The following is a 26255-nucleotide window of genomic DNA, read 5'->3' as shown; positions in this document are numbered from 1 at the left end:
GCGCCATTACATCCACAGACGTAAGGAAAGTGTGGGACAGTGGTTCCAATGCCAGCGCAAAGAACGCAGGTGTCGCTGAATATAGACGCCTGTGTCAAACCTAGATGCCAACGCGGTACCTCACGGGTACTTCTTTGAATAGGAAAAAAATAACTAAATAAAAAGTGACCTGTAATACGGATTGACATTGATTGGTTCATAGGCAGCTTCTATATTGGTACAACCACAAAACGAAGGTCGTTAGGGTATGAGGCATGTTACTGAGTTCCCTATTTCTCCCTATTTTTTCGTCAACATCAACTGAGTTCTAAGCAATGCGCATGTGTGGAGCAACGCGCATATTAATAAAATGTTAGGTGTACAGCAGATGGTGTTTTGTATTGTCAACGGACAGCGCTTTGAAAATAGAAAAAATCTCAATGCTGCGTCTGCATTCCAGGAAGTTCTTTGTCACTGCTTTGTTGTCACTTTTATCGTTGGCTGCCTTCGCGCCATTCGTTGTCGTAAAGTCATATGTTGGTGCTTTCTTACTTATGCCCAGTCCGGCCGCGCTGTCAGGAGGTTTTGTCTCGGTTTCCCCCGACGATCACATGCCGGTACGGTTTCCTTGGAAGTCTGCCTAGGACGCGCGCTGTTGCGTTGGTCGTGACGAGCGGCCCGCCCTCTGCGAGGCCTACGGCAAGCAGAATGACACACACGACCAGCAGCTTTTTTACCTAATGCGGTTTTACCTTTTTTACCTAATACTATTCGTGAATATTTTGAGATCTGGTGATTTCAACTTGTGGACCAACCTCGTAATTTAGAACCTGATCTAATTTATTCTCTCACGACAGCAACTCTGTCCGTTTCTTGTGAACATATCAAATCATAAAACATCGTAATTTGACGGACTCTCACGAAAACAAAAATCTGTTTTTCATCATCTCCTCTGTTTGTGTAAGAGTACTGGGGTAGCCAGTTCGACGTCGTCGAAACTCACATCCCCATTTTTTTTTCTTTATCACATCACGTCATGAAAACAAACAAACATTCCGAGGATACGCCGCGAAATATGTGTTACGGAGTGGCTGATTCCAAAACTACATCGATGCCATATTAGTTCACGACCGACATATCCTGAAGCCGCTTATCCATCGAGCATTTACATCCAAAAGATCACAAAGTCCACCGTGCGGTTACATCCAACGTGTCGGTACGTCCATACCGTGCCGTTATAGCCAACGAGCCGTTGCATCCAATGCGCCATTACGTCCACCGATGAATGTAACGTCTCGTTGGACGTAGCGAGCCCAGACCTGGTTGATGCTGTAGGTGCCTTGTCGGAACAGTTGTGTTCAGCTCCTCACAGCGAATCTTTGGCCGCCATTTACTTGCTCATTCGATTGTGCGCAGCTTGTTTCGCCAGAGCGTGAATCGTACATGCTTGATGTATGTGTGTTGGCAACGCATCCTGTACGAACACCTTGCAAATTTGTGCGCTTCGCGTCTGCTATTCCTGGAATGTAAACTTCGCCTAACCTTGTCTTTATCGTGAACGCCTGCGCTCTCAAGGAAACCTTGCCGGAAGCTCAATATCGATCTGTCATTCAATTCTACGCGAATGAAACCGGAAACATGTTAGTTTTACTACATCGTACACGAGAGTTCTAGTGCATCGTACGCTCTGGCCTTTGCGTACGTAAGGGATAGCGTTGATTGTTCTACGCACGCCCATAACAGAAAGAGCTTCGCGCAGTGCGCAGAACCAACAACACTATGCGTTACGTACGCTGTCGCCTTCGTGTGCAATCTACTAAAACGCTCTATTATCACCTTTGCGTACGCAAGGGATAACGTTGGTGGTCCTGTGCACTGCGCGAAGCTTTGTTATGGGCGTGCGCAGAACCATCAACGCTATCCCTTACGTACGCAAAGGCGATCGCGTACGATGTACTAAAACTGTATTGTCGCCAGTAGCTTTGCACAAGTGAGGGTATTTTCTGTAGTGCCTCTAATTGTGATTATGGAATTCTAAATGTTAATTTTATTGTTCGATTGTCAGTTGCAAGTTGTATAGCGCCTTTAGAAACCTATGGTTCAGTTGGTTGGAAGCAAGCCCCTCATTTTCTTTAAAGCTGCAATGCTCTCGAAGATTGAAGAAAAAATTCCACTGGGCTAACCGCCGGCGCGCCTGGGTTGAGCGCTCTCAGGCGTGCTCTGAACGAAATCCGCTCCTAGCATGGCTCGGCCGCCCCGTGCAAGTGGAATGAAGGAGCGGACTTCGTTCTTTCCGAGCACGCTTCAGAGCGCTACAATCCAGGCCAGCAATCACGTGGTATTTTAAATTTTGAGGGCATTCTTTGGAAACTGCGAAAGACCACATGGGAAGTACACACGTGACTGGCAGACTAAATCCGAGATTTTTGATGGCTCTGTACAATCTCCGAATGATGTTTGGGTTCCAAAATTGATAGTTGAAATTCCATAATTAAGCTCCGTTCATTAGAAGCAGTACAACTGCCTGCTTCATTTGCGTATGTGCCTGTATATTTGATGGAAGAAAAATCCCCGAGACAAAGGAACATGCAACATATCAAAGGCTTAGTGTCTTCGATATCCTTGCGCCAGAAAACTTTATTCCGATCCAAAACTTTTTGCTGTGTTTTATGTTGCGTGTTCCTCTGTCTCGGGGTTATTCTTCCATGTATAACTAGCTAGCCTGCGTCTTATGTCTTCACATACCCGTGTATTGATTTTGGCCTTATACACATTGCTTAAAAACGATAGCGATTTAACTCGAAGCTTAATGTTTTTTTTTCTATCTTCCGTGCCTTCATAAAATCTCCTGTTCGACTCATTTGAATTACTCCTTGGAGTGCTGTACGAAATCCATTCTTTAACCAAAGCGGCGGCGATCACAGCTTTCATTTACTACACGCTGAAATGTTCGTGCAATGCAGTGACGTCTTCGATATCGTTGCGCCAGAAAACTCCAATGCATGACGTTATTCCACGTAATATTTAGGTTGGAACGGCAGTCTATAATTTTTTTCCCCCCCGCTCTGTGTTGCACTGCAATGTGGTTTGTTATGAAAGTGCACAATATTTTCCTGCATCGGTGGTTTCAGGAATCTCTATGCATTCATAGGCTTCTATCAGCGGTGCCGTATTCTCCATTTACGCACTGGTGTGTCTGGTCCTCAAGCTGATAGTCTGTAGTTCTACGCAGAGCCGTAGCGACGGGGTTGCGAGAGGGGCAGCCGCCCTCGCCAGAGGGCGCCAAACGGCAAGCCCTGGCAGGTTGGTTGGACAGTATAAAGTAGGAATGAAGAGAATTTACGGTCTCGGCAATGTAAATGGACGTTTTCCCCTCTTTGTTTACAAGGCTTCTGACAGGGGGGGGTGTTCAGATTTGCGGGCACAAACTCGCCGCGCAACGGCTCTGGTTGTACGGATAAGTTGTCCTTTTGATAAGTTACTCGTTTACCGCTTCCTGTGAGGGAGGGTAGTGGCTGTTCTCATTTAGCAACAAGCTATCGTGTGTATACTACGTAAACGCGAAATTAGCCGAGGCGGGCTACAAACATGGACCACACAACCAGTACGCAGAACAAGCTGCGTTCATGTAACTGACCACCTGATTTGTTTTGCCACCTCCTTGCGCCAGTAAGGTCAAATCAAAAATCAAACTGACCACCTGACTATGGTGCATCGCCACCTATGCTGTCGCTGGCTTAGCTGTACGAAGCCATATGTAGACGCAATAACTGGATTACGTAGCATCAACAAGCACAGTTTAGTCTGCGCTGTGCTTCGTAGTCCTTCGGAAGCCATTCGCCGTTCGAATCACCCATCTATACCTCCTCTTATAGTATTCTTTGAAAGCGATGTATACTCGTCAAAGCTTCCGTGCGTATAGTGAATGCAGAACCGTTATTCGTCGTTATGTATGAACGTAGCTTCTTTAGAAGCTTGCACCTGTTTGCGCTTTGTGACTCGAAGCGTCTGCCCTGGTTGTTTAACGTCTGTTCCACCTGTGCCGTCTGTTACACCTTTGATGCTTTATCCATAGAAAGATGTGGCGGCGAACCTCGTTTTCTTTTTTTTTTTTGTATTGTTTAGGACCGGGCCTGTTAGAGACTAGCTGCAAAAACTGACTGCACAAGCGACCAGACAAACCATTAGAAGTTCACTGACCTACGTTAATTTTTTTCTTACTGGTCATTCCGTCCAGAAGCTGTCGATGAAGTCTGCAACGCGGCCTATCCATTTGGCGGTGTAGCGTTCGTACTTCCTTGAGACGGGTGAGCCAAGCTTCGGTGAAGCGTGTTCTTTCCCCCACGCTGCATGGCCGTTACGCTCTATGGAGTGAGTATGCAATACCAAAAGCTCGCAACAATAGAGATCGGAAGGCTTCGCAGGACATTAACTTGTCATCAACCCAGTTGCCTCTGGGGCTAAGGAGTAGCAGCTTATTGGACCTTATTGTCCCTCCATATGATGTAATCGCTCTCGTGCCTAGCGAGCCGCTACAGGTTCCGCGTTCTTGGCTGCTACGTTTGGTTATATACGGAAGATACTTTTCCAAGTTGGACAAACCGGGTTGTTTACCTCGGGAGCCGACGGGCTTGCCGAACTGAGGCTTCACTCGTCTTAGAGCATGGCAGGCCATTCAAGCATTCTTTAACTACGTGGCGAAATATTTCTTCGGGAAATGCGAATTTCCTGATAAAATTGGTTTATTAGAATGCGCGTAGCTGCGGCGTTCTCGCAGCTACTCCTCGTGTGCGGTGACGTCAGGTGAGCGGAACCCTTTTATCGGCTACCGAGAATCGTCTGCAAGCGAAAGAGACCAGTCAAAGACGCGGTACTGACGGCGCAAAATACAACTGCAAGAAGAAAAAAGCCTGCGCTTCACTATATTGAGCAGAAGACACGCCGTCGCAGACTGCCAGCCGAGTGAAGCAGCTTTTCTGAGATTGAAAGGATTGCGCACTGCACTCGTACTGTTTGCGCGAATATATATCCCAGGACTTGTATGTCAGGAGAGTAGAAATATGGTTTACATTTTTCTTTGGGTCCTCCCATGCTTATTTGACGTAACCGGCTGTTCAGACAGCCTCGGAAACCGGTGAATCTTCTAAACACACTGTAGAGCACAGAACATGCCCACATCAGTTTGTAACGTCTTCGACACCGAGCTTTCTTTTTTTTTTTGTGCGTCCACAGCTGGGAGAAACATTTCCCGACTGCAACGTGGTCTCTTTTTGTAGGTCATATTCCCGCGTGTTACCTCAGCTTGTTACATGAGCTCCCTGAAGGTGGCATCCGATACCTTTTGTTCGTCCCTTGGCTGCGCAACCATGTGTAGTCGTTGGCTCACCATGTTTTTGGTGTCGGTGCGTCTTTTGATACATATGTTCTGTGAGAGGCTGCGCTCGTTCACCATCTTGTGTAGTCCATGTGTTTCCTGTGGTCTAACCTGGCCTCCAGTATTTGTCCTTGTGATGTACAGGAAATGAGTGTAGTAATATATTTCGGTTGATTTGTTTGGTTTTAAAATATCAGTGGCCTCAGACTTGTTCACAAAAGGGATGCTTGTTTTGGCTTATTTCCAGCGGCCATATTTACGCTTCCAAGGTCTGAGCCGCAGCACGAATATCCTGAGCACCCCTTCAAATCAGGCCGCCTAAAAACATGTTCCGTAGTGAAAAAGGCTTCGTGTTGATCGCCTGTGACAGAGGAATTTAAAGAGGCGCCTCGTTTTGGCAGTCTTTCTTTGTGTTAGAGAATCACTATTGAAATACGTGTGGCCTCAACGCTGCATGCTGTACTGACACTAATTCTTTGACCTACACACTATAGTTAGGGTCTTCCTCGTTCAGGTTAAACCAGATTTCTCCCTTAGTTGCTCTTGTGCCATAAAACACCCACCGATCACTCCTCTCGGTATCCTTGCGCCAGCAAACTCCAAACTCCAGACCGATTACTCCTCGAATTCCAATCGCATATCACGCTGTATCCCGCACCATGTGCACTATTCTGTAGCAACTTTTATACCCGTCTCGTGTAAATATTGAGTGCAACGATAAACGGTGCGAACCAACTTTTGATGCTTCAACATATGGTCCGTCCTTGTTGTTGCTGTAAATGGCGATGTATGTATACTCGAACAGTATAAATTTTAATTGCGGGCGGCTTGCTGGACAGAGAAAAGGAAAGATATAACCCCCGAAAGTAGTAGGTGTAGAAATCCCGATTCCCCCGTCGAATCGGGGAAAGGCATTTAACCCTTCAGGTTTATTATATATAACTTACGCGACTACTAAAATGACCGTAGGAATATCGCGTCCCTCAAGCATTGCGCTTTAGAAATCCGCTTTGAGTGTGAGCCAAACCGTCCTTCACACCTGCAGTTTGAGCCAGCTCTTATTGTAAATAGTCTCAAACGCAAGTGTGACAATTTAATGGCGAAAAATAGACCCCCGGGATAAGGTGCTATTGTGTCGAGCTTCCTTCAGGCGCACATGACACTGATGAACAGTAAAAGCCGGGTAAAAGTGGCACCTTCGTGGGAGGAAGGCCTTACATGCAGAAGGAACAAAGCTTTCCGTTTGGTTTTGTGCAGAGGTTTATCTCCCTTGTATGAGACGGTGCCATATCGGACAAGAATTGCATGCGCGTGGGGCGCTGTTCAGTAAGACAAGTTGAAATAGCTCCGTGTTCCGTGATGCAGACTGCCTAGAATACGATGTGTGTATATATATATAAATGATCGTAATTATCAATTAGCGTCATTTCGTCTCCGCTCGTAATAATGTAATCTTGATTCGCTAAACTGTAACCAGTTCTCTAAAACGGTGCTCCCTTCAATCGTTGGGGAACGTATTACCACGGTCCCTTGGTATTACGTTAGAAGCGCCCTTCCATTGCAAGGAAGAAGGAAATGGGAAAAGCCTAAGGACTAGGGATATTCCAGAGCACTGATATACTGGGCGCAAACGGCGCGATATTACAAAGCTAGGCTTATAGATCCACAATAACAGTGGTGGGAGGAAGATTGTTCATTTCATTTCGGACAATATTAGGCGATAGACAACCGTTAATTGAAGTCTGGACGAGTGCTCCCCCCCCCCCCCCCTAAAAAAAAATATTCGCAGGAGGATGCACATCCCTACTGCTTCTGTCATTTCGCTGGATTGACTTTTGCATACTTTGGCTTTAGTCGCAATCTAAATGTTATGCGTGTGTCTTGAAGGAGGCGGAATTGCTAGATGAAATCGGAATCATGATTGAATGCCCCACCCTTTGTCAAAAGTGAACGTCTGTGGCACAGGAAGATTATGCAGCAGAGAAAGCCACTGTACAGTGGTTAAAAGGCTACTATCTGACCTTCGACGCTGTTCAGATTACTGCTGCAGTGTCATGGGTCGTCGCATGTACGCAGAGTGGCGTGCACAGTCTTTCATAGTGTTTCGCATTGATTTCAGCGTCAGACGGCGTCTGACAGACGAGACGCTTGGGGTCGTCAATCGATGGGTCGATGTACGTTTTGAGTTGGTGGTTGACTATACATTTTTTCAGGTTATTCTAGTTCAGTGACACGCGATTGTTGTGCAGCCGTTACCAGAGGGTTGCGTGGGTGTCGCCGCTGCAACCATTTGTTGCTGTGGTGGTTGCTTCGCCGCTGGATTCGGAAATGTTTCAAACCATTGCCGAAACTATTTTTCTTCTTCACTTCAGTTCCGCATACGGGGTGTTTCACCTACGTGTCGAAAAATTGTATTGAAAAATCTTGTCCCAGAATTGATGTCAACGGTATTTATCATTGACGAACGTTTGCCACGCGACTGACTTTTCCTTTTTTTTTTTTTTGTTGAAACGAATTGAATTACCTGAATTTAACTGACATTCGGCAAGTGCCGTTAATTTTTTTTCTTATCAGACAATTTGCACCCGTTCTATTACGAAATTCCCTGCTGCAATAGTAATAGCTGAAAAAAAAAAAAAATATATATATATATATATATATATATATATATATATATATCCGTGTCTTCGAGACGCCAGGCTGCTTTCAGCGGCGAAAGGACATGGATCTACCCCTTTGGTTTCCTTTTCCGTGCTTCTACTCATACGGCAGAAAGGTTACTCGCCAGTTATCTGAAAGAGAGGAGGAAACGGGAATACCGCGGTTCACCGTTTTTCCCGCCGCTGCTTGCATTAACTTTACGGAGAACTGACGGCGGCCGACAATTGTGCGTCCCTAATGGCACATTCCATTGGCAGAGCTGGGTCAAAGTTTTGCCCCGTGAAGGGGCAAAAACTGTTCCATTGGCAGAGCGGGGCATGCGTTGAATGTTCCATTCGTAGAGCAGGGGCAAGAAAAATTTGCTCAAAGGAGCAATAATTTTTGACCTAGCGATTACCTCAGCGGAATGCGACAGAGGAGGCATGCGCACGATAAGTTAGCCCGTGATGTTCGAGCTTTCTTTTTACTCGTGTGTCGCGCAGGTAGTCGTGCGTCCCGAGAAAGCACGCGGGTCCACAGAGCGCGCATCCTGCCTTGAATGCTAGCATTCCATTGACAAAGCAAACCCGTGCCGGGACCCCGCCGGGAGCATGCACGAAACCCCACCCAACGCGGGGCAAAAATTGCTTTCCCAATGGAATTTGCCATGACTGTTTTCGCTACCCCCCCCCCCAGCTATTACCGTTGTAGCAGGGAATCTATTTTGCAATGGAATTGGGTAAGCCCGACATGGCACTTCTGGGGGAAAAAAAGATACCGGTATGTTCACGTTCAATTTCAGAGTTCAACTCAGGAAATTTGTTGACAAAAAAAAAAAATCACAGTGGTCATGAGTCGTAGTAAAAGTGAGATACAGTTGACCTGGTAATTCTCAGACAAGTAGACTCTTCAATAGAATTTTTTTAGCGCAGGTGAAACATCCTATACGTTGAAAGCAGAACTGGGAGTTCAACCAGCTATATTTAGCCCACTAGAGGTAATTTCAAAATATAATAAATCTGAGAGGACCTATGTCGTCCATTGTCCAGAACTGTAAGCAGTGCTATGAAAGCAGCACATTTTTGAGCTGGAGTCAACCATGAACCGAACTCGGATGCCACTTGTCGCAGTCAGGAGTGTTCCAGCAAAGCGTTCATAATGTAGGCTTTCGAGGTACCGTATCTGCATTAGCCAACCAAACGATATTGAGTCGCATGACTCTGCCATTGACTTCATATTAGGAAAAATACCTTTACATTGACGTTTGGAACCATCTACTAAAACTGCCTATTTTAAGTGCAGTCCTAAAAAGTAACTTCCCAAAGTCACTATGGACATCTCGCAGGTGTCTGGGCCAGACATTTGTGGCACATTTTGTATCTCTGGAGGATATTTATGGTTATTTCCTGGGCCACGTCAGGCTAATGTGTGTGACTGCAAATTTAAGTTTCGGCACACTTTGAAAGCTAGTTGTGAAAGATGAAATTGAGTGCACCAGTATTTTTGTCTTATGGATAGCTTTTAGGTAATGTGTCATGCATTGTGTAATGCAGCTTCTCAATACACTTATTCTGTCCTTTGTAGTGGACTCAACTTCTTGGATCTGATGGTGCGCCAGGGTGCCATCGACAATCTGCCAAAGACTCCCTTTATTATGGGCTTTGAATGTGCTGGTGAAGTTGAAGCAGTGGGAGAAGGCGTTAATGATTTCAAGGTGATCTTTTTTTCTCTTTTGACTGTTTTGTACAAAAGTGCCAAACTATAATGGCAGTACTCATGGCTGACAATACTGAATCTCTTTATTTTGCAATCACTTGGCCTTCCAGGTTGGAGATCGAGTAGCTGCGCTGACAGAATACAAGGCATGGGCTGAGCTCGTTGCAGTGCCAGCCAAGCATGCCTACGTCCTTCCAGCATCCATGTCCTATGGAGATGCTGCTGCTGTGCTCATGAACTATGTGGTTGCATATTCTCTCCTCTTTGACATTGGTAATCTGAGGGAGAAGCAGACAGTCTTGGTACACTCCGTTGGTGGTGGAGTAGTAAGTCCTATGTATCAAAATTTTTACCTTCCAGTGTTTCATAACACCTTGAGGTCTAGCTGATGCAAGCTTTTCTAACACTCCGAAGCCACTTTGAATCGGAGTACTAGCCTTTCAGCCATATAGCAAGCTCTGTTTTAGGTAGGAATTTAGAATTTGGCAGACAATAGAACCCTGAAACTGCCAGTAAAGTGAGGCACAGTTGCTGAAATGGCTCGCATTCTAGCCCTCTAAGTCAGTCAGTCGTGTCATGTTGTCCAAGCACTACATATGGTGACTGACTTAGCTGCCTGTTCAGCTAGCTTTTGTGTGTGTGTATTGATATCCATTACACATTTGTTTCTCAAATTGAGACCATCTGACGTGCCTCAGAACTTTGTTCTCTCAATCTTCCACCAGTGCTACTAAAAGGAGGAAAATCAAGTAAATTAGTGAAACAATATATAGTTGAAATTCAAATGTGTAGTTGCTTCAAGTGTTTAGGGTATGGCCTGGACATGAGCCTGGTAATACAGTGGAGACTGTATTTGCTAATTTCAGGATTTAAAAAAATACAATGACTCAACAAGGATTGTCTCCATTGTGCGATATCACTTTTGCCCAAAGCCGCATTGAAGTGTTAATTAATCTCAGGTAATTAGTTGTCGGTAGTAGTTGCATATTCTCTTAGAGTGACAGTCTGCCTGGCAGTATAACTCACCTGCAAAAGTGGTATCTACGCCGCTCATAGCTTTTTCATAAATCTAACTATATCTAACGAATAAAACACCACGTATACTCCAATAAAAAAAGTTGGCTGTACGCATGTCTCAAATTCATCTTTATGACTTGGGAAATTCCTACTGGGCATCAGTTAATCAGCTAAAATTTTCACTGTTTACAGGGTCATGCTGTTGCTCAACTTTGCAAAACAGTTCCGGATGTGACTCTTATCGGCACTGCATCAAAGGGAAAGCATGAAGCTCTTGGAAATCTTGTGACTCATTTGCTGGATCATAGTACTGACTACGTACAGGAAGTAAACAAGTGTGTATAAATTGGCTTGTACTTTGATCTTTGGGGTTGATTCCCTTTAGCCTTCAATCATTTACTCGTCAGCTGTATTTCACTGCACTCATCCTCAGATGATTCTTGAATAGAGCCCTGTGCTTTTGGGTTAAATCTGCTAAAACCCATTATCCCGCCCAACTTGCATCATGATCCCTTGCGGTAAAACCGCAAAAACTAACTTGCCAAGTGTAAATTCAGCCACCACTGACAGCCACAGGACAACCGTGCCTCTGGTTGTTGGCTTGTCGTGACCACTGGAGAACGCTAAGTACTGTGCATTTAGCATAGCAGCTCGGCATCTCATGTTCATCTGAAATGCAAGAAGCTTTATTTACTCGTTTATTTACCACCTGAAAAATCCACATTGAATCTACCAAAGACTCGAAGGCCTATTGTTGAAAGTGAATGACTAAGGCAGGTAACTCTCACACATAGATGTGCAGGACAAAGCTAGGACAATGCTATATTATGACTGTCTGCACTGTAGGGAAGATTAATGCAGTGTGTATTTGCTCTGACTTACCAGACATTAGTTTGTCATCCAGTATGTCATCCACTGGAGAAAATTGTAATTAAGAATTTAAGCGAATTTCAAAAGTGAGTTATTCCTTGTTGGGTATCATTTCTCTCTACATAAAATTCTGTAATGCTTTCCACGTTTTGTCAAATTCCACTACATTAGTTTGTATTTTGCCATCGAAGTACAACATGGGTTTAGGTCCAGAAAATGCATGAGAAATTGAGCACCGGAAGTGATAAATGCAAATAGGAGTCAAAAGTAGAGCATGGAATTGCATGTTTTTTTCTTCTGTTTTGTATCTGGACGATGAAAAACACTTTTGGTCTTGGTTTGGGACCGATCAGAAGGGTTCTATGGTGCATATAAATGAATGGTTTGCACGTTGTGGCATATTTTGCATGAACAGTGAATATTTTTCCTTATTTTCAGGTGCAAGGGCTCTCTTGTTCTTTTTTTGTGTATGTGTGTGTGGTTTTGCTGGTTTCGGGACAGCATGGGTAGTCGTTCGCAAAAATTCTGGTCGGAATCTAATATTTCCATGTTTTGGTGGGGAGAAGTGCGGTGTTCAGCCCGTACCCTGGCTGCTCCATCCTCCATGGCAGATGGGCTGTACTTCACTTTTGCTGCATTACCGTTACGAAGATGGGCAGTGTTTGCGTTTTAATCGGCATGATGCTGTGCCGAACCTAAAGCCATGACGAAACAAGCATGGGCAACAGGAAAAACACGGCCATGTATGTTTTTCATGTAGCCCATGCTTGGGCTTGTTTCGTCATGGTCTTCATCGACCAGGTAGCCAGCGTTTACGCTGTTTCATCAATCATGAACACAAAGCCTTCAGTTCCATGATTTATATCTGTGGCCCAAGTATTTTTTGTGGTGTGCTGCAGAACAAAGGCGGCTTTATTTTACCGTGCTATGCCTAATAAATTTTTTTTAAGTAGGCATTTGGTACATTGCTTTTGTGCCAAGAACAATGAAAATATTGCATATAGAGGATTTTTACTGCATATTTCAAATATTTTTAGTGCATAGTTGCATGCATATTTTGAAGTTTTTAGTGCATATTTATCCGCACTTCAGTCATAACATTCATACTTTTCTCTAGGATTTCTCCAGATGGCATTGACCTTGTGTTGGATTGCCTGTGTGGCGAAGATTGCAAAAAGGGTTACAGTCTTCTGAAACCACTGGGAAGATATGTGCTCTATGGTAAGTTTATGGTGTTAACACAGTGTTAAAAGTTAGCATTACTGCTTAGGTGGTAGCATCTGGTAGCATTTCAAATAAAAAAAAAATGATTTCATAAGGTCGACATTACTGTGTTAGGGGTCCTTTATCTTGGTGTTCTCGCTGCAGTATTATTGGTCATGTGGACTAAAGGGGCTTACCGCTGAACAGCTGAGAGCATGTGAAGGTCAACAGTTTTGAGCCATGGCTTTGTAATCTAGGTCGGTCGTGCAGCTCAAATGCCCTGCTCCAATATTCTGACAGCGCAAGAAGGGTCAACCATATTGCCTATATATTTGCCTTGCATACATTGGCATCTGGCTATCAAATTTTCGAGATACATTGTAGCCTACAACCACTAAATGCCTGGTATGGTCGCAGTCTCTAAGCAATTTCAATTTGCTTGCGGTATATCAGTTCCTAAACTTTTCATTGAAGGTCTGTCACCAGGCAAAGTTTTTGTCATATGCAAGTCCTAATTTGCTATCCTGCTTCACAGGAACATCATGCATAGTAGCAGGTGAAACCAAGAGCTTCTTCAGTTTTGCAAAGTCTGTAAGTAAACATATGTTCCCTATTGTGAGATTTCCTCAGAAGCCAGCTGTTTTTGTGCTTTTTGGGCATCTTTCAATACTCTAAGTTGCATGTACTCTACTGCACTACACAATGGGTGTCCAGTAGTTATATATTCTCTTGCAACGAATGGCAACCCACTTACAAAAATGGCGTCTGTGTTGCTCTCATAGCTTTTTTAATAAAATTTATTGAATAGAAAGATCCTGTAAATCAGTGTTGGTGATAATGTGGCAGATGTTCCCCAAAGAATGATAAAAAGCAAAGCTGAGTGGGTTTTTCTATCGATGTATTGCATGTGTGGAATCATCCAGTGTCTCGAAACCAGTGTCCACGCATGGTGGCGCTGACGTCTCCGCAGGTCACGTGATCGCGCGTTATGGTAAAGTGTGGCGATGGCTTTACCACACAATATTAGCACACAGCACAAGTACTTTCCTAGCTGCTGCGTACAAGTTAATGAACCTGTTAAGATGTGTTCGTGCATACATTAAGTTCGTGCATGAATCTTTGTCGGAGCGTGTAGTAAGGGAGGGGGGAGAGGGAAATCCAATGTATAAACTGACGTTTGTTTGGGGGGTGATCTGCCACTGCTTGGAGGTGGACTTTGATATAGGGCTTTGCAGATAAGACTTGCAGATATTGCTACATGAAGGTAACGGACGACACGGGGATTCACGTATGATCTTCACTGCAGTGCAACAAATATTATGAATATAGGGTAAATTCTATATTCAATGTTACGCAATTAGGTTAAGTTTGTAATCCTGAGAACACTCGCCTTTCGCAAAAACTGAGACCAAGGCAATTTGTTGAATTAATTGCATAAGCCCCAGGGTCTACCTGAACGATGCATTAGTGAGCGATTAGTTATTGGTGGATACGCTTTCTGGTGACTTTCAAAGATAGTTCATAAAATGTGCACAAAACTCAATCCAGCCATCTAAATGGGGAGAGTGAAGCTGTTGTTACTCCCTTCTAGCCACTGTAGTACTGGCCTAAACCTCAGTTTGGTTCTGTTAATTTTAGTGAGGCATGTGTGTGGTGGTGCTGTATCAATTAGTTGCAGTGTGGTGAAAACAGCTCGTGGTTATGCATGTCTGACTTTTCCATATCTCACTTAGGTTTGGAAGCAATGTGTGAACAGAAACTCATATTTTTATAACTTGTATAACTTCGAATGTCTTGCAGACAACTTAAGTGGATCACTAAGCAATCCAATCCGCGTGAATCAAACTGTTGAGCCCATGCTACAACTGGTTTCGAAAATAGCTCTGAAAAGAAAACAAACAAAATACTCCTTTGGAAATGGAAACCAGTGCCGAAACTAGCATGGAAATGGAAAGGGAAACAAAGTTCATTTTTTGTGTATACCAGAAATGTTGGGGCAGGCCACACAAGATTTGATCAGTTGATGCATGTTTGCATATTTCTTCTAGTGGTGGCAAGTTGACAAAGTCAGCCCTATCAAACTGTACGACGAGAGCAAAGTGATTTCCGGCTTCAACTTGCGGCATCTGTTGTATCAGCAAGGCATGCACGATTATGTCAAAGGTGTTGTGACAAAAGTGTTTGACTTGTATGAAGCCAAGAAGATTTCCCCAGTTGTCGACTCATCTTGGGCCTTTGAAGACGTATGTAGCAATGCTTTGACATCTCGTTCCAAAAATAAGCGTTCTTATGTGTCTGATCTTATGAAAAAATTGGGTATTTGTCAAGCTAAAGACTCAATGTAGGTTTGAGAAATGTGAGCACAGTATGCAAAATATATTAGAGATAACTTGTCAATGTTTGCTTTGAGAAAGGGAGTGCAACATTGACGAATGTGTTCAGCAACAAGATGCCATTTTTTTTTTTTTTTTTTAGAAAGCCTATTCTACTTGTGTCGTTACACTTGTAGGTCTGGGCAGATCAATCTCATCACTGTTAACAGCAGCGTAACCTTGCAAATCTCGATTTGTAAAGGACGAATATTTAGGTGCTGCAAGACAACTCATCTCAACGTAATGGGCAAGATTTGGGAACCCTGTTGTTTCCCTGCAGTATTTTAGTTGGCATTTATTCGGACTGCAAATGGAAAATAACTGGATATACTTGTACAGGGAAACATTGGCCCTAGACAGCATTAAAAAGGTGTACATTTGAATGGGATCTGGGAGTTCTTTCCAATTTCCTGCGCTAATGTGTACTAGACACAATCTAGCTTTTCCCTGGTCTGCTAAAAATATACAGTTTACACAATCCTTTACTCTTCCGAGATGGCCTGGGACGGCTTGCACGAAACTGAGTGCACTCTGCGTACATTGAGTGAAAATGTTTCACTCATTGCACGCAGAGTGCAATAGGCTTTGGTGAAGCTCTCATTGAGTATTGCACTGTTTCGTGCATGCTGGCCCCGAGGAATTCTGAATGTTTGCAGAGTAGGCGCATTGAGATTTGGAAGCTTCGACACCGGTGCAGTCTTACCTGTGTTGTCCTTAAATGAATTCGTTGTGCAGGGTCTCCAACCATAATGCCACATCACTCCTACGTGTTGACTCTGCTCATATTTTTACATGTTATACACTGTGCATCAGGCTTGTACATGACTTACTACTCAAGTTACTCTAGCTTAAATACTTTTGGGAATAACTTGGTACAGATACTTTTAAAAGGCACTATTTAATTTCATAACTTAGATACCTTTTGGCGGTAACTTATACTCATTGAAGTTACTCCCTTTCATTCATTTTTAGATGCACTAGAAAGATGCACTGTGTCACTTACATGTGCGTACATTTCATGTTAGATATTTCGGGGCACCCCCTTCATTCTACGCCATAGCCAGCGAAAGCCTGTGGTGCCATAGCGCTGGGCAATGTGTTGACCTGAACGACATATGGGTGAATACTCGGGCTGTCGAAGCCAGGGAAGAGGAACAATAGGTGGTTTAGGGTGGCTTGCTCACTTGTGTTCATTTTGTGAGGCTCTTCTTCCTCTCCTGAGCGTATCCCTGGCAGCAACATAATTGGGCAAGTCTTCCATGAAGGAGAGCATGTATACCAGGAAGATATTATGGGAAAACGAGAGTATCTATTTTTATCTTCACTTTGTTTGTATTTATCTAACTTTCACAAATTGTACCTTAAAGTATCTTCACGGTAACAAGTTATGCTTAAGTATATAGTATTCTATTTTTGTCTGGAACTCTAACTTAAATACTTCGAGAAACTTTTACAAGCCTGCTATGCGCACATGCTTCTAATGCACCATACAGTGTGCCCACGTTTCTACAATAACCTGGATGATGTGAAATTGAACATTGTTTACCTTGTGCTAGAGTATCTGCATACTTTTCCATGCCAAAAATAATCTTTACTAAAGTACATTCTTTCTCACACGTTACAGTAAGCTTTGCCCTTCATGTCTTGTCTTGAGTGGATGGTTGGGGCCCGGATTTTTCGGCACTTAAAAGGGCAAAGGGCCTGAAATAGGCAGGCATTAAGCCCCCCCCCCCCCAAAAAAAAAAACACCAAAGAGAGAATAGGCACGTTCTCCTGAGGGTGGATAAAGACTTTCTTTTACAGCTTCTCACGATATGCAATGCCGGTGCTTGCGCTCATTAAAATACTATACAAGCTTCAAGTGCTCATGCAAGTACTTCTATGCATGGGGCCGATCGCAGGATGGCACTACCACTTCACATATTATAGCTATACTCATTGTCCTGAAAATAACTAACGGATCATGTTTTCAGTATCTCAGCCAGCCTTGAACATTTGCAAAAGCCAAGAAAGGCTGCATGTCTTAATACCTTCCATCTGAATATCTTCTAACCAATGTAACTAAAAAAACCAGTGCCTCCAGCTACCAGAATGAAAGCAGCCCACAGTCAAAGGAAAAAAAAATCACTGTGCTAGGACCTAATTTGGCACACTCGCACGACACTTCTACTGTGCTCTACCATGGTCATCACAGACCAGAATTAGGCCTTGCTGGATGAGTGTTGCACCTGTGTTCGTAGTTTGTGTAAATACACATTACAAGTGCAAAGAGGTAGACAAAGAGGGCTTGGCAAGGTTAAAAAAGGCAATTATTGAATGATTGAGAAAAAGGCAGGCAAACTGGAAAATGCTGTCATTAGGCACTTTTAAGCATTTATAGGCAAATGCCTCAAGATCCAGGCCCTACTACTGATGCACCACCATGGGGGAAAAGTAGCAGCTTGTGATGGATATGTGTGTGCATGCATGCATGCAGCAGTATCATGTACAAATTTCAACTTCAGGTGGCAGAGGCCATGCAAAAGATGCATGACCACAAGAATGTTGGGAAGCTCACTTTGGATCCCAGTCTGGAGCCCAAACCCAAACCACAGCCAGAGAAGGTAGGCACACCTGATGCACACCCACGTCGTTTTAGTTTCAAAGTGAGCACAAACTTCACTTTTTGTTTCTTCTCAGGTAAAAATGCAGATGGACAGTTTCCCCAAGTTTTATTTGCAAATTTTCTATCAAATGCTCACTGGACAAGTCCCAGCTGCATATTTGCCTGATTTATGTGTATCTAGTTAAGATTCATTCAGTTTGGTTAATGAAATTCATATGCACTTAATTTTATGATGCATGACTTTTCTCTTGTTGCTGTGTGCTTAACTGCTACAGTGTACAACACTCCGTTGTGCAATCAATGTTGTAATATTGGGGATCTTGCTTACCAACTGTCTCTCTTCTTGTGGGCCTCTATTAATACCAGGAAGTGTGCTTTGGGAATGCAAGCAACATCTTTGATACTGTATGCCACTCTTTCAGTTATTGCAAAATTTGCATAAACTACGGCAGATCTACAAAGTTGCACATAATGCAATCATGTTACTTAATGACTCATGAACACAATCTCCTGGATAGCTACTCTACTAAAATAACATCGTTTCCGCTAAGCATGTTAACAGGAATATCCTCTCCTTTACAGTCGAAGGGCAAAGACAAGGAATCCAAGGAAGGAAAAGCACAAGTTCAGTCTGGCGAAAGCACTGATACCGAAAAGGATACCAAAGAGGAGCAGTCCCCTCCTGCAAGTAAGTCTCCATTGATAACATCCTTTGCGTTCGGCCAGATAACAGAGGCAATTTTTCCACGAGGCCGAGTTTACCTAATGTACTGCCAGATGTCCTCATGCCCGGTCCAAACCTTTGAAATTCACCTACTGCACAGGGGAGACAGTTCATAGCAAACCTCATCGCAGTCATGGAAGCCATTAAATTGCCATTAAGGAGCATCACTGAATATTAAGATCTGCATTCATACAAAAGACATTTGCAACATCAGACTGCGGTGGATTGACAAATGTGTGCAATATCTAATGCACAAGGCCACTCTATTACTGAAACATTTTTGTAAAGTCTGCTCGGAGACATAGCGCATCTGTAACATGTTCTACATTATGAAATAGCAAGGTTGCCACACAAGGTTTTGTTTGGTGTCCCGGTGAAAATGTTATCTGCATGCAAGTTGCTCGGAAACAGGCAAGGCGAATGTAAACAAGATACGGCAATAGCGCCTTGTCGTAGAAAAATGTCCCAGAGCTCGGAGAAATGTTGTATCAACACAGAAAATAGTTACATCAATAGAAAGGTACTTCAACCTTTGAGCCGACTAGTATGTAGTGTAGTATTCTCTATCCAGCTCTTGTCTCCTTCCATCCAACCTGAGGTAGAGAAAAGAATAGTGATGTGTAATGAGTGCATGTGCTATAATGAAGGAAGCAAAGCTGAAGATAGACTGAAGATGACTGCAAATTTAACTTCACAATGGACGCGTTAACTAGTGACTCTTCCACTCCAAAGAGTGACTCTAACCCCACGAGGAGCCTCTACTTAAAGCAGCTCCATATCGTAGAGGGCTTGGTATTGCTTGCCAGTCACCCTCTATCTGCTTATTCTGACACCTACTGTAATTTCACGCGTATTAGCCGCAGCTTGTGCACAATTTTTTTCTCGCGGGGGCTCTGCGGCTTATCCACTGGTGCAGACTCTTTTTGCCTTGTATTTTCTGCATACGCCAACATTAACGAAAGGGCCGACAGTGTTTCTGGAACAGCGCAGCCCTGCCAATGCACGAACAATGTGTAACAGGGGCACGTCCACATTCGTGTAGACTGACCTTCATGGTGCCTTCCCCCATGCAGCTTTAACGAAAGTGGTGACAGTCATTCATGTCTTCTGGAAGGCCACTGACCCATTGATCCATGAAAAACAAACAAGGGCCCAATCCGATCTTGGTAGAACAGACCTTTTTTTGTACACCATGCCAACCTCTGAGTATGGACCACAGGGTCTATGGCCTTCTGGATGGTCTCCTTTGTCGCACAAATCAGTCGCGTCGTATTGCCCGCAGCTTATCTGCCCCAAAATTTACAAAGCGTTCCTAACGGGTCCTGCGGCTTATCTGTGGTGTGGCTTATACTCATGAAATTACGGTATTTCTGCTTCAGAGTGCTTGGCTTGGCCCCAAAACGCTAAAACACGTCTGGGCTAGCGGAACTACATTGCTACACTTTCATCCCAGTCTGTTTCAGACATGGAGTCAAAGTTTGAGTTACGTGCACCGGAAGTGTGCTTGGCTGTTTAGTGGATGGAGTCATGACTCTGGGGTCTCAACTTATCGCACCCAATGACTTTCCCACGAGTCTTGAGACTACGCTAAAGCACAGTCTCTTTGGGGGCAGGAATGTTGAACAAAAAAACATCCGCTATACTAGATGCTGTATACTATTCTGTTATGCTGAGCAAGGAAATTGTTACTGTGCCTGTTTTATTCTCAAAATTTGCTTGCTTCCTTAACACTGTTAAACGGCCTCCAGCACATATGCCAGGCCTAGGGTATGACACCCCTCCTACATTTGATAATTCCCGAAAACAAAGATACAAGCCCTGTTAAGATGTGAATGCATACGGTCAGGAAACCTATTCCATGTAATGAGGTCGTACCTGTTTCATACAATGTGGCACTTCCACTTGGCCTCCCTATTGGTTCTGTAGTCGTAGTAGTGCATTTCGGCTGCAACAATCCTTGTATTCTGGATCTCCATGGAGTGATTTTTGTTCACAAACATGTATGAAATCCTAATGGATCACATACTTTCAATTTATGATGCACTTGGGCAACCAAAGTTTTGCCCAGCTTGCATTCTCAAACTCAAACCAAAGCTGTAGCCAGACTTTGTGATGCAGAGAATGCAAAAAAAGAAATTATATATATAATTGTATGGGTAGCTATAGGGTTCTACCATATCTTACAAATTCGATATGTGTGTTTAGGAGATACAGATTGTGAAAATGACCTACTTGATGCAAAGTAGGTGTTGGTATAGCATTTTGAGTAGCATTCAAATGTAAATTTTCAAGGAGTGCACACAGTAAGCTATTTTTGCAACCTTTGTTCAGTCTAACCCCTAGCCTGATTAGCTAGGATACCTTTCTAACTGCATAGTTCTGAAGATTTACCATACCATTATTTCATAGACATTTGTATCATAATTTTTTTGTCAATGTACAAAGGCAACACACAAAGAATGCTCTCATAATGTCAATGTGCAAAGGCAAAAATGAGCAGGAAGTGAGCCTTCAAGTGTAGACATGTCAGGTTGTGGGATTTCCTAGCTTATGAAAAACATTTGAGTGTTATCTTCATAGCAGGTTTCAGTAAATTTTATGTGGTCATTAACTATCTTTCATTGTCTTTTCAGATGCCAGCTAAGAGGACAGCTAGGGTTACCAATTGCAAGCACTGGATTGCATGACAAGACAATTACTGGTCACAAACCTCAATTGTTAGCTGCCCTCACAACCATAGCCTCTAATTCGCTTTGACACTGTTGGGAGTCAGTCACGGCATTACTGCTGGTAAATGCAGTTTCATTTTGGGAAAACAGCTACTTCCTGTGCACGGCTGGTGTAACCTCTTAGCCTTCCCCCGACCTCCTCCTCATTCATGATTTGAGCAGTGTTGTCCATAACGTTGTGAATCTTGGTGTTGTCTCAATACTGTGCATACTTGTCAGCAAGCCTGTATCAGCTGAAATACTTGGTATGAACATATTTTTGAGAAGTAAGCTTTTTACAAGCATCTAGAAGTTTGAGTAAAAAGTGTGTACAACTTTTAATACATATCGGATAACAGTGCATGACAAAAGCCTGCAGAAAGTCTGCTTCTACAGTGGTAAAAAATTTGAAACTTAATTTCGGCAGTTTGAGCAGTGTCGAACACTGTTTTGTTACTCCAAAGTGGGGGGGGCATATATAGTAGTCAATTCAGCTAACTGAAATGTTCTTGTCATACATTCCTCTGAGCTGTCTCTAACAAATGTTTTCCTAATTACTGTTGGTTTTCAGACTATGTAGCATAATCATGACGTTGGTTGGCACTTAAATGTTTGCCCTTGTGAGATGGTTTTGCTGTGTCGCTTTGAAAATGTCATTTTATTGGCTGCTGTGTGTGCTGTGTATTTCCACACTGCCTGTGATCTTGTTTGCATTAAACTATTTTTGTCTGTATGATTGTGTATGCAATTCTTTCCCTACATAGTACCACAAATTTACTCTGTACCTAGAGTGTGAACTTCAATTGCACAATTTCTCTAGAAGTTGTGTTTAGGGTATTTTGTTTGTTCATAACTTGGGGGGAAGGTGGTGGGGCATGTGCCCCCCAACCTTGAAGTTTTCCCTGTCTAGGGTTTTCAGTAGTTCCTACTGTTATACCCTACTTCATCCACCTTGTAAGCTTCAGGTTTTGAACTAAATACTGTTCAGCTCTTCACCTGCTATAGAAGTGTGTAGCAAGCCTCCTTGAACATTTAATCCCCTGTTCACAAGTGCTTGATAATGTGCCAAGACCAAAAATTTAAAGGGAAATTTAATCAACTAGCTAATAGTTCAATAGGAGCATGTTTTAGGAGTTCTGACAAAGATATCTGCACCCCAAACACACTTTCTGAAATTTGGGTACAACCAGATTTCTACTAGCAATCTCTGGTCTGTAGGCTTTGGGGGTTGTGGTAGTTGCTCAAACTGGTGTCATGTCAACCAGAACAGGTCCAGGAGGAGACTCGTGTATCCTCCTTTTATATTCCTGCCCTGCTGATCCTGAAGACGAGCTTTCATAGAGCTGGAACAAGTGTTTCAATTCCCCAGGTCATTTAGTGCCCCAGCTCAGTCGTCTTTGTCTAGTGACCTGTTCCCACCAGTGAGTGTGCCACAGGAGATAATAGAACACTGACCTGTAGCTATGTAACCTTGTATTATGTAACGCACAATTTCTCCCAGAATTGAAAAAAAAATAAAACCCCTAAAACAACTAACCCTATACATACACTACCTAAGGCCAACTAAGTCACTATATGATAGCAACTGAGGGAGGGGCCAGGACTTATGACCCCCCCCCTTCCAAATGTGTGTGTGTATCACCAGGAGCCATCCACAGCCTATGAAATTCCTAGGCACGTACTGCAGATCTGTCAACCTTAAAGGAGTACAGAGGGCCATCCAAAAATTTTAGATTAAGCCGTCTGATGAAAGTGTGTGTCAATTTACTGTAAAGCACGAAAGGCTTTGATCTGTGCAACTTGTTTCCCAGAAAAAAAACTCTTAAACATAGCTCCGCGCGTTCACCCTTAACTCACCACTCCGGTTGTAACGAGGAGGAGAAGCACGATGCCACATCACCGATGATGTGACACAGTCTGCGCATTCTGGTTCACTGGGGGACAGCGCCTTGTCCCTTTACCGCCATAAACCAGTTTTGCCAGTTCCCCCGGACAATTGAACCTCTGTATGCAATAAAGGGATAAGTAAAAAAATCCCAAACCGAGAAATGGGGCCTGATCGGATTTTCCGTCCCATTGACACACACGCATTTCCCGTTTCTTACCCTCCTGTGGCGGGCCAATAAATTGCAATACGGTCCTAAATTTTCTTTCGCAGGTACATACTAGTACGTAGATGTCAATGCAGCAAAAATAGTAAAAAGGGGATACGTCGACTTATCCCCTTATTGCATACAGAGGTTCAATTGGGGATAGGAGCGGCCGAATCATGACTGAGCCAGGAGCAATGCTTTTTCAGAGCCCTGAACAGCTAAGTAGCAGACATTTCTCTGAACCAATCAGCGAGCGCAGGCAGATCACAGGCTGGTACTGCTCTCCACCACGTTGCGCACTGTCGCTTTTTACGACGTACTTTAAATTCAATTTCTGCGATAATTATGACTCTGTGCTGTGAATTACTTCTCATCAGGGGTCGGAACCGAAAACCGCAAAGAAATGTTATTCTTTGCCGAACCGAACCATAAACATTTTTTCTCTCCCCTTGAACGAACCGGAACTGAACCGAAAAAAATATGATGCGGTGACCGGTTTGCCAGACGGTAAAAACGCCTATACCTTCCCACTCGACTGCCGCGCACCAGCTCCCTGCATCGGTCGGAATCTTGCCGAATTCATAGAGCGGACAAATTGATAAACCAAGAAGTGCTGAGTCCCTGTACCTCCTACAGCCTCACCTCCAAAAGGTTCACGACATCCCTGTACATTTTTGTGACTCAAGGTGTAAACAAAAAGTGCTACACGACAGCTACACTTTGCATTGTTGCCTTGGCTGCTTGCATTCATTCAGCGTCGCAGTGTGAAGGTGATGTAAATTTTAATAGTTCAGAGTGACATCCGCAAACAACGCAGACCTCTAGCGACTATGGGAAAGAGATTGGCGTGTGGTCCAGACCCAGAGGAAGGAAACACAGAAGCGGCGCCCTCTTTTCAACGGGGAGCAACGTGTCGGCTTGCACATGGGACTCTGGGATACGCCTATCTACCACGTGGCCGCTTTCTTCGCTCTTTTTTTTTCTTTAGAAATTGGCGATAGCCTTTTGCAATGGAGTTCAATGGTATGCTAGCTGTACGTCTTTTCCCAGCACTTTTCGGTGCAGTAAAAGATTATCTGCTGTGAACTGCATGGTCCTTTGTACATACGAAGTGTAGAGGCGAGGGAGTAAGAGGAAGAAAGAAGCAAGCCATCGCCGGAACCTGATATTAATTCTCACATGTGGTACACTGATTAGCACAGCACATGTAAACCGTTATGTTGGTTGCGCTGAACCTCAACCGAACCGATAACCTTGAACTGGAACTTGAACCGAACCCCAAAAAATAACGGTTTCGAGCCCTGCTTTTCATGGTGCATCTTACTGGCCTGCTTGACAGTTTTATAGGAAAAAAACAGGGTGTTAAAAACGACATCTGTGCTACTTTAAAGCAGGGAAGGGTAATGGTAACAGAAACAAACAGTATATTACCGAAATTGGTGATGGTAACGGAAACGCATACCACGGTCCTCCATTACCGAAAACAAACGAAAATGATTGTCCAGTATCGAATTCCGGTAATGGCTATTCCTGTTGTGCAATGACATTTCAGTTTGTATTTTGATGACTCCATTCCCTGTAATGCTCTAAATACTGCATGAGAGCATGGAAACAAAGCGATATATTGGATCTCGAGAGTGCATTCCTCGCTAACCTACTCGTGCCAGTCCTCATAACTCCATGACATCAACACATGAGACTTACACAACATAGACTCCACACACTCTACTCCATCATAGCATGAGGATGACAGCCTACAATTTTTATTTATTTATTTTTACTTTTTTCATTTCACCATGGCTATTTCAGTATTGTTTACTACTGAGAGCGTCCCTCTATGAGAGCGACATTAGATGAAGGTTACGCCCATCTTGGGTTGCTGGACTCGGAATGACTGGCGACATGTTCCTAGATTTCTTTCAAAAATCTTGCAAGATGTGCGCATCCCAACGACATAAAATTACTTGTGTAGTGCATACACGTGACATCGAAGCAGTACTTGGGCAAAACAGGGTGCTGACAGAGCTGGACGGGCTGTCCTCCCGCAGCTCTGTAACAGCCGTCCCATAACCGGAAACAGTACCGGAAACGAAATTGAAAGGGTGGTATCAGAAACGGAAACGAAAATGTAGTGGTAACGAAAATACGTCGTTACACTTCCCTGCTTTAAAGTCCAGACCCAAACCGAAGTTTAAACATGCTCCGATTCTTAGGGTTGTCATGCAAAATAGTTTATTCACTTTGCAGCGAATTATTTGATTGGATTTTATAGCTAGCTTTTTTTCCCCACATCACTATCAGTAAATTCTGGTTGTTTGGTTATGCTGTCAAGAGACCCAATGAAGGTGAAACTTGCTGGTTATGTTTTGTATCTCAAAATGGTTCTCAATCATCCTTATCTTAGCCACACACTGAGGTGCAGTAACTCATGCTTACATCGCTATAAGGCTGAAACTGTATGTAGATTTTTCATACTTGTTTGTCTAAACTGATTTCTGGTGGATGAAGTTTTGCGTATGGCACCTCCATGTAATTAACAGTGGAATGAAACTAATTTCAAAATCACTTGACAGCTCTACACTGTCACGTTAAACGTATGGCTTCTCTTCCCTTCATTTGCCCCAAATCAGAAAAACGTCCGCTCCACAAGGGATCTGTCAATAGTACCTGTCAAGTGACGTCGAGAGTCTTCAGAACCACACTGAATGTTTCGGCTTCCAAGACTAGTGGCCATACTGAAATAAGAAGCAGAGCATCCAGACCTAAAAGCTCTTCGCAAAGTACAGTGCGAATCACTTATCTTATCACTCACTCCCACTTTGTAGCACAGGTATGTCAACACTCCAACATATGTACCCCATGGAGCCAACCATGACCATAATGGTAAATGTTTGACTCTGCACATCATCCTTTGCAAATTCGTTCTTCCAAATCACCTCATCATACTTCACATA

The 26255-nt window shown here is 43.5% G+C and overlaps 1 protein-coding gene and 1 long non-coding RNA gene across 3 annotated transcripts in view; one reads left to right on the top strand and one right to left on the bottom strand.

Moving 5' to 3' along the window:
- The window catches only part of LOC135377698 (synaptic vesicle membrane protein VAT-1 homolog-like), a 26372-nt gene extending 4431 nt beyond the window's left edge, over nucleotides 1–21941 (top strand). The window contains exons 2-10 of one of the 2 annotated variants that reach the window (XM_064610299.1): nucleotides 9578–9707; nucleotides 9820–10035; nucleotides 10919–11061; nucleotides 12714–12817; nucleotides 13335–13390; nucleotides 14848–15042; nucleotides 17676–17774; nucleotides 18359–18464; nucleotides 21134–21941. In XM_064610299.1, coding sequence (XP_064466369.1) covers nucleotides 9578–9707; nucleotides 9820–10035; nucleotides 10919–11061; nucleotides 12714–12817; nucleotides 13335–13390; nucleotides 14848–15042; nucleotides 17676–17774; nucleotides 18359–18464; nucleotides 21134–21144 — 1060 coding nt within the window. In that variant the 3' untranslated portion in view covers nucleotides 21145–21941. Of the gene's footprint in view, nucleotides 1–9577; nucleotides 9708–9819; nucleotides 10036–10918; nucleotides 11062–12713; nucleotides 12818–13334; nucleotides 13391–14847; nucleotides 15043–17675; nucleotides 17817–18358; nucleotides 18465–21133 lie in introns of both variants that reach the window. The other variant, XM_064610298.1, reaches the window with a different exon arrangement.
- On the bottom strand, nucleotides 18973–26255 carry LOC135377700 (uncharacterized). The gene is made up of 2 exons (XR_010418184.1): nucleotides 25969–26255; nucleotides 18973–19093 (listed from the first exon to the last, which is right to left on the bottom strand). It is a non-coding gene; the product is annotated as an uncharacterized LOC135377700 (long non-coding RNA).

The sequence above is a fragment of the Ornithodoros turicata genome, chromosome 1 (assembly GCF_037126465.1).
Source record: "Ornithodoros turicata isolate Travis chromosome 1, ASM3712646v1, whole genome shotgun sequence".
Classification (NCBI taxonomy): domain Eukaryota; kingdom Metazoa; phylum Arthropoda; class Arachnida; order Ixodida; family Argasidae; genus Ornithodoros; species Ornithodoros turicata.
Note: the sequence above shows the minus strand (reverse complement) of the source record. Positions and strands in the feature narration are given on the sequence as shown.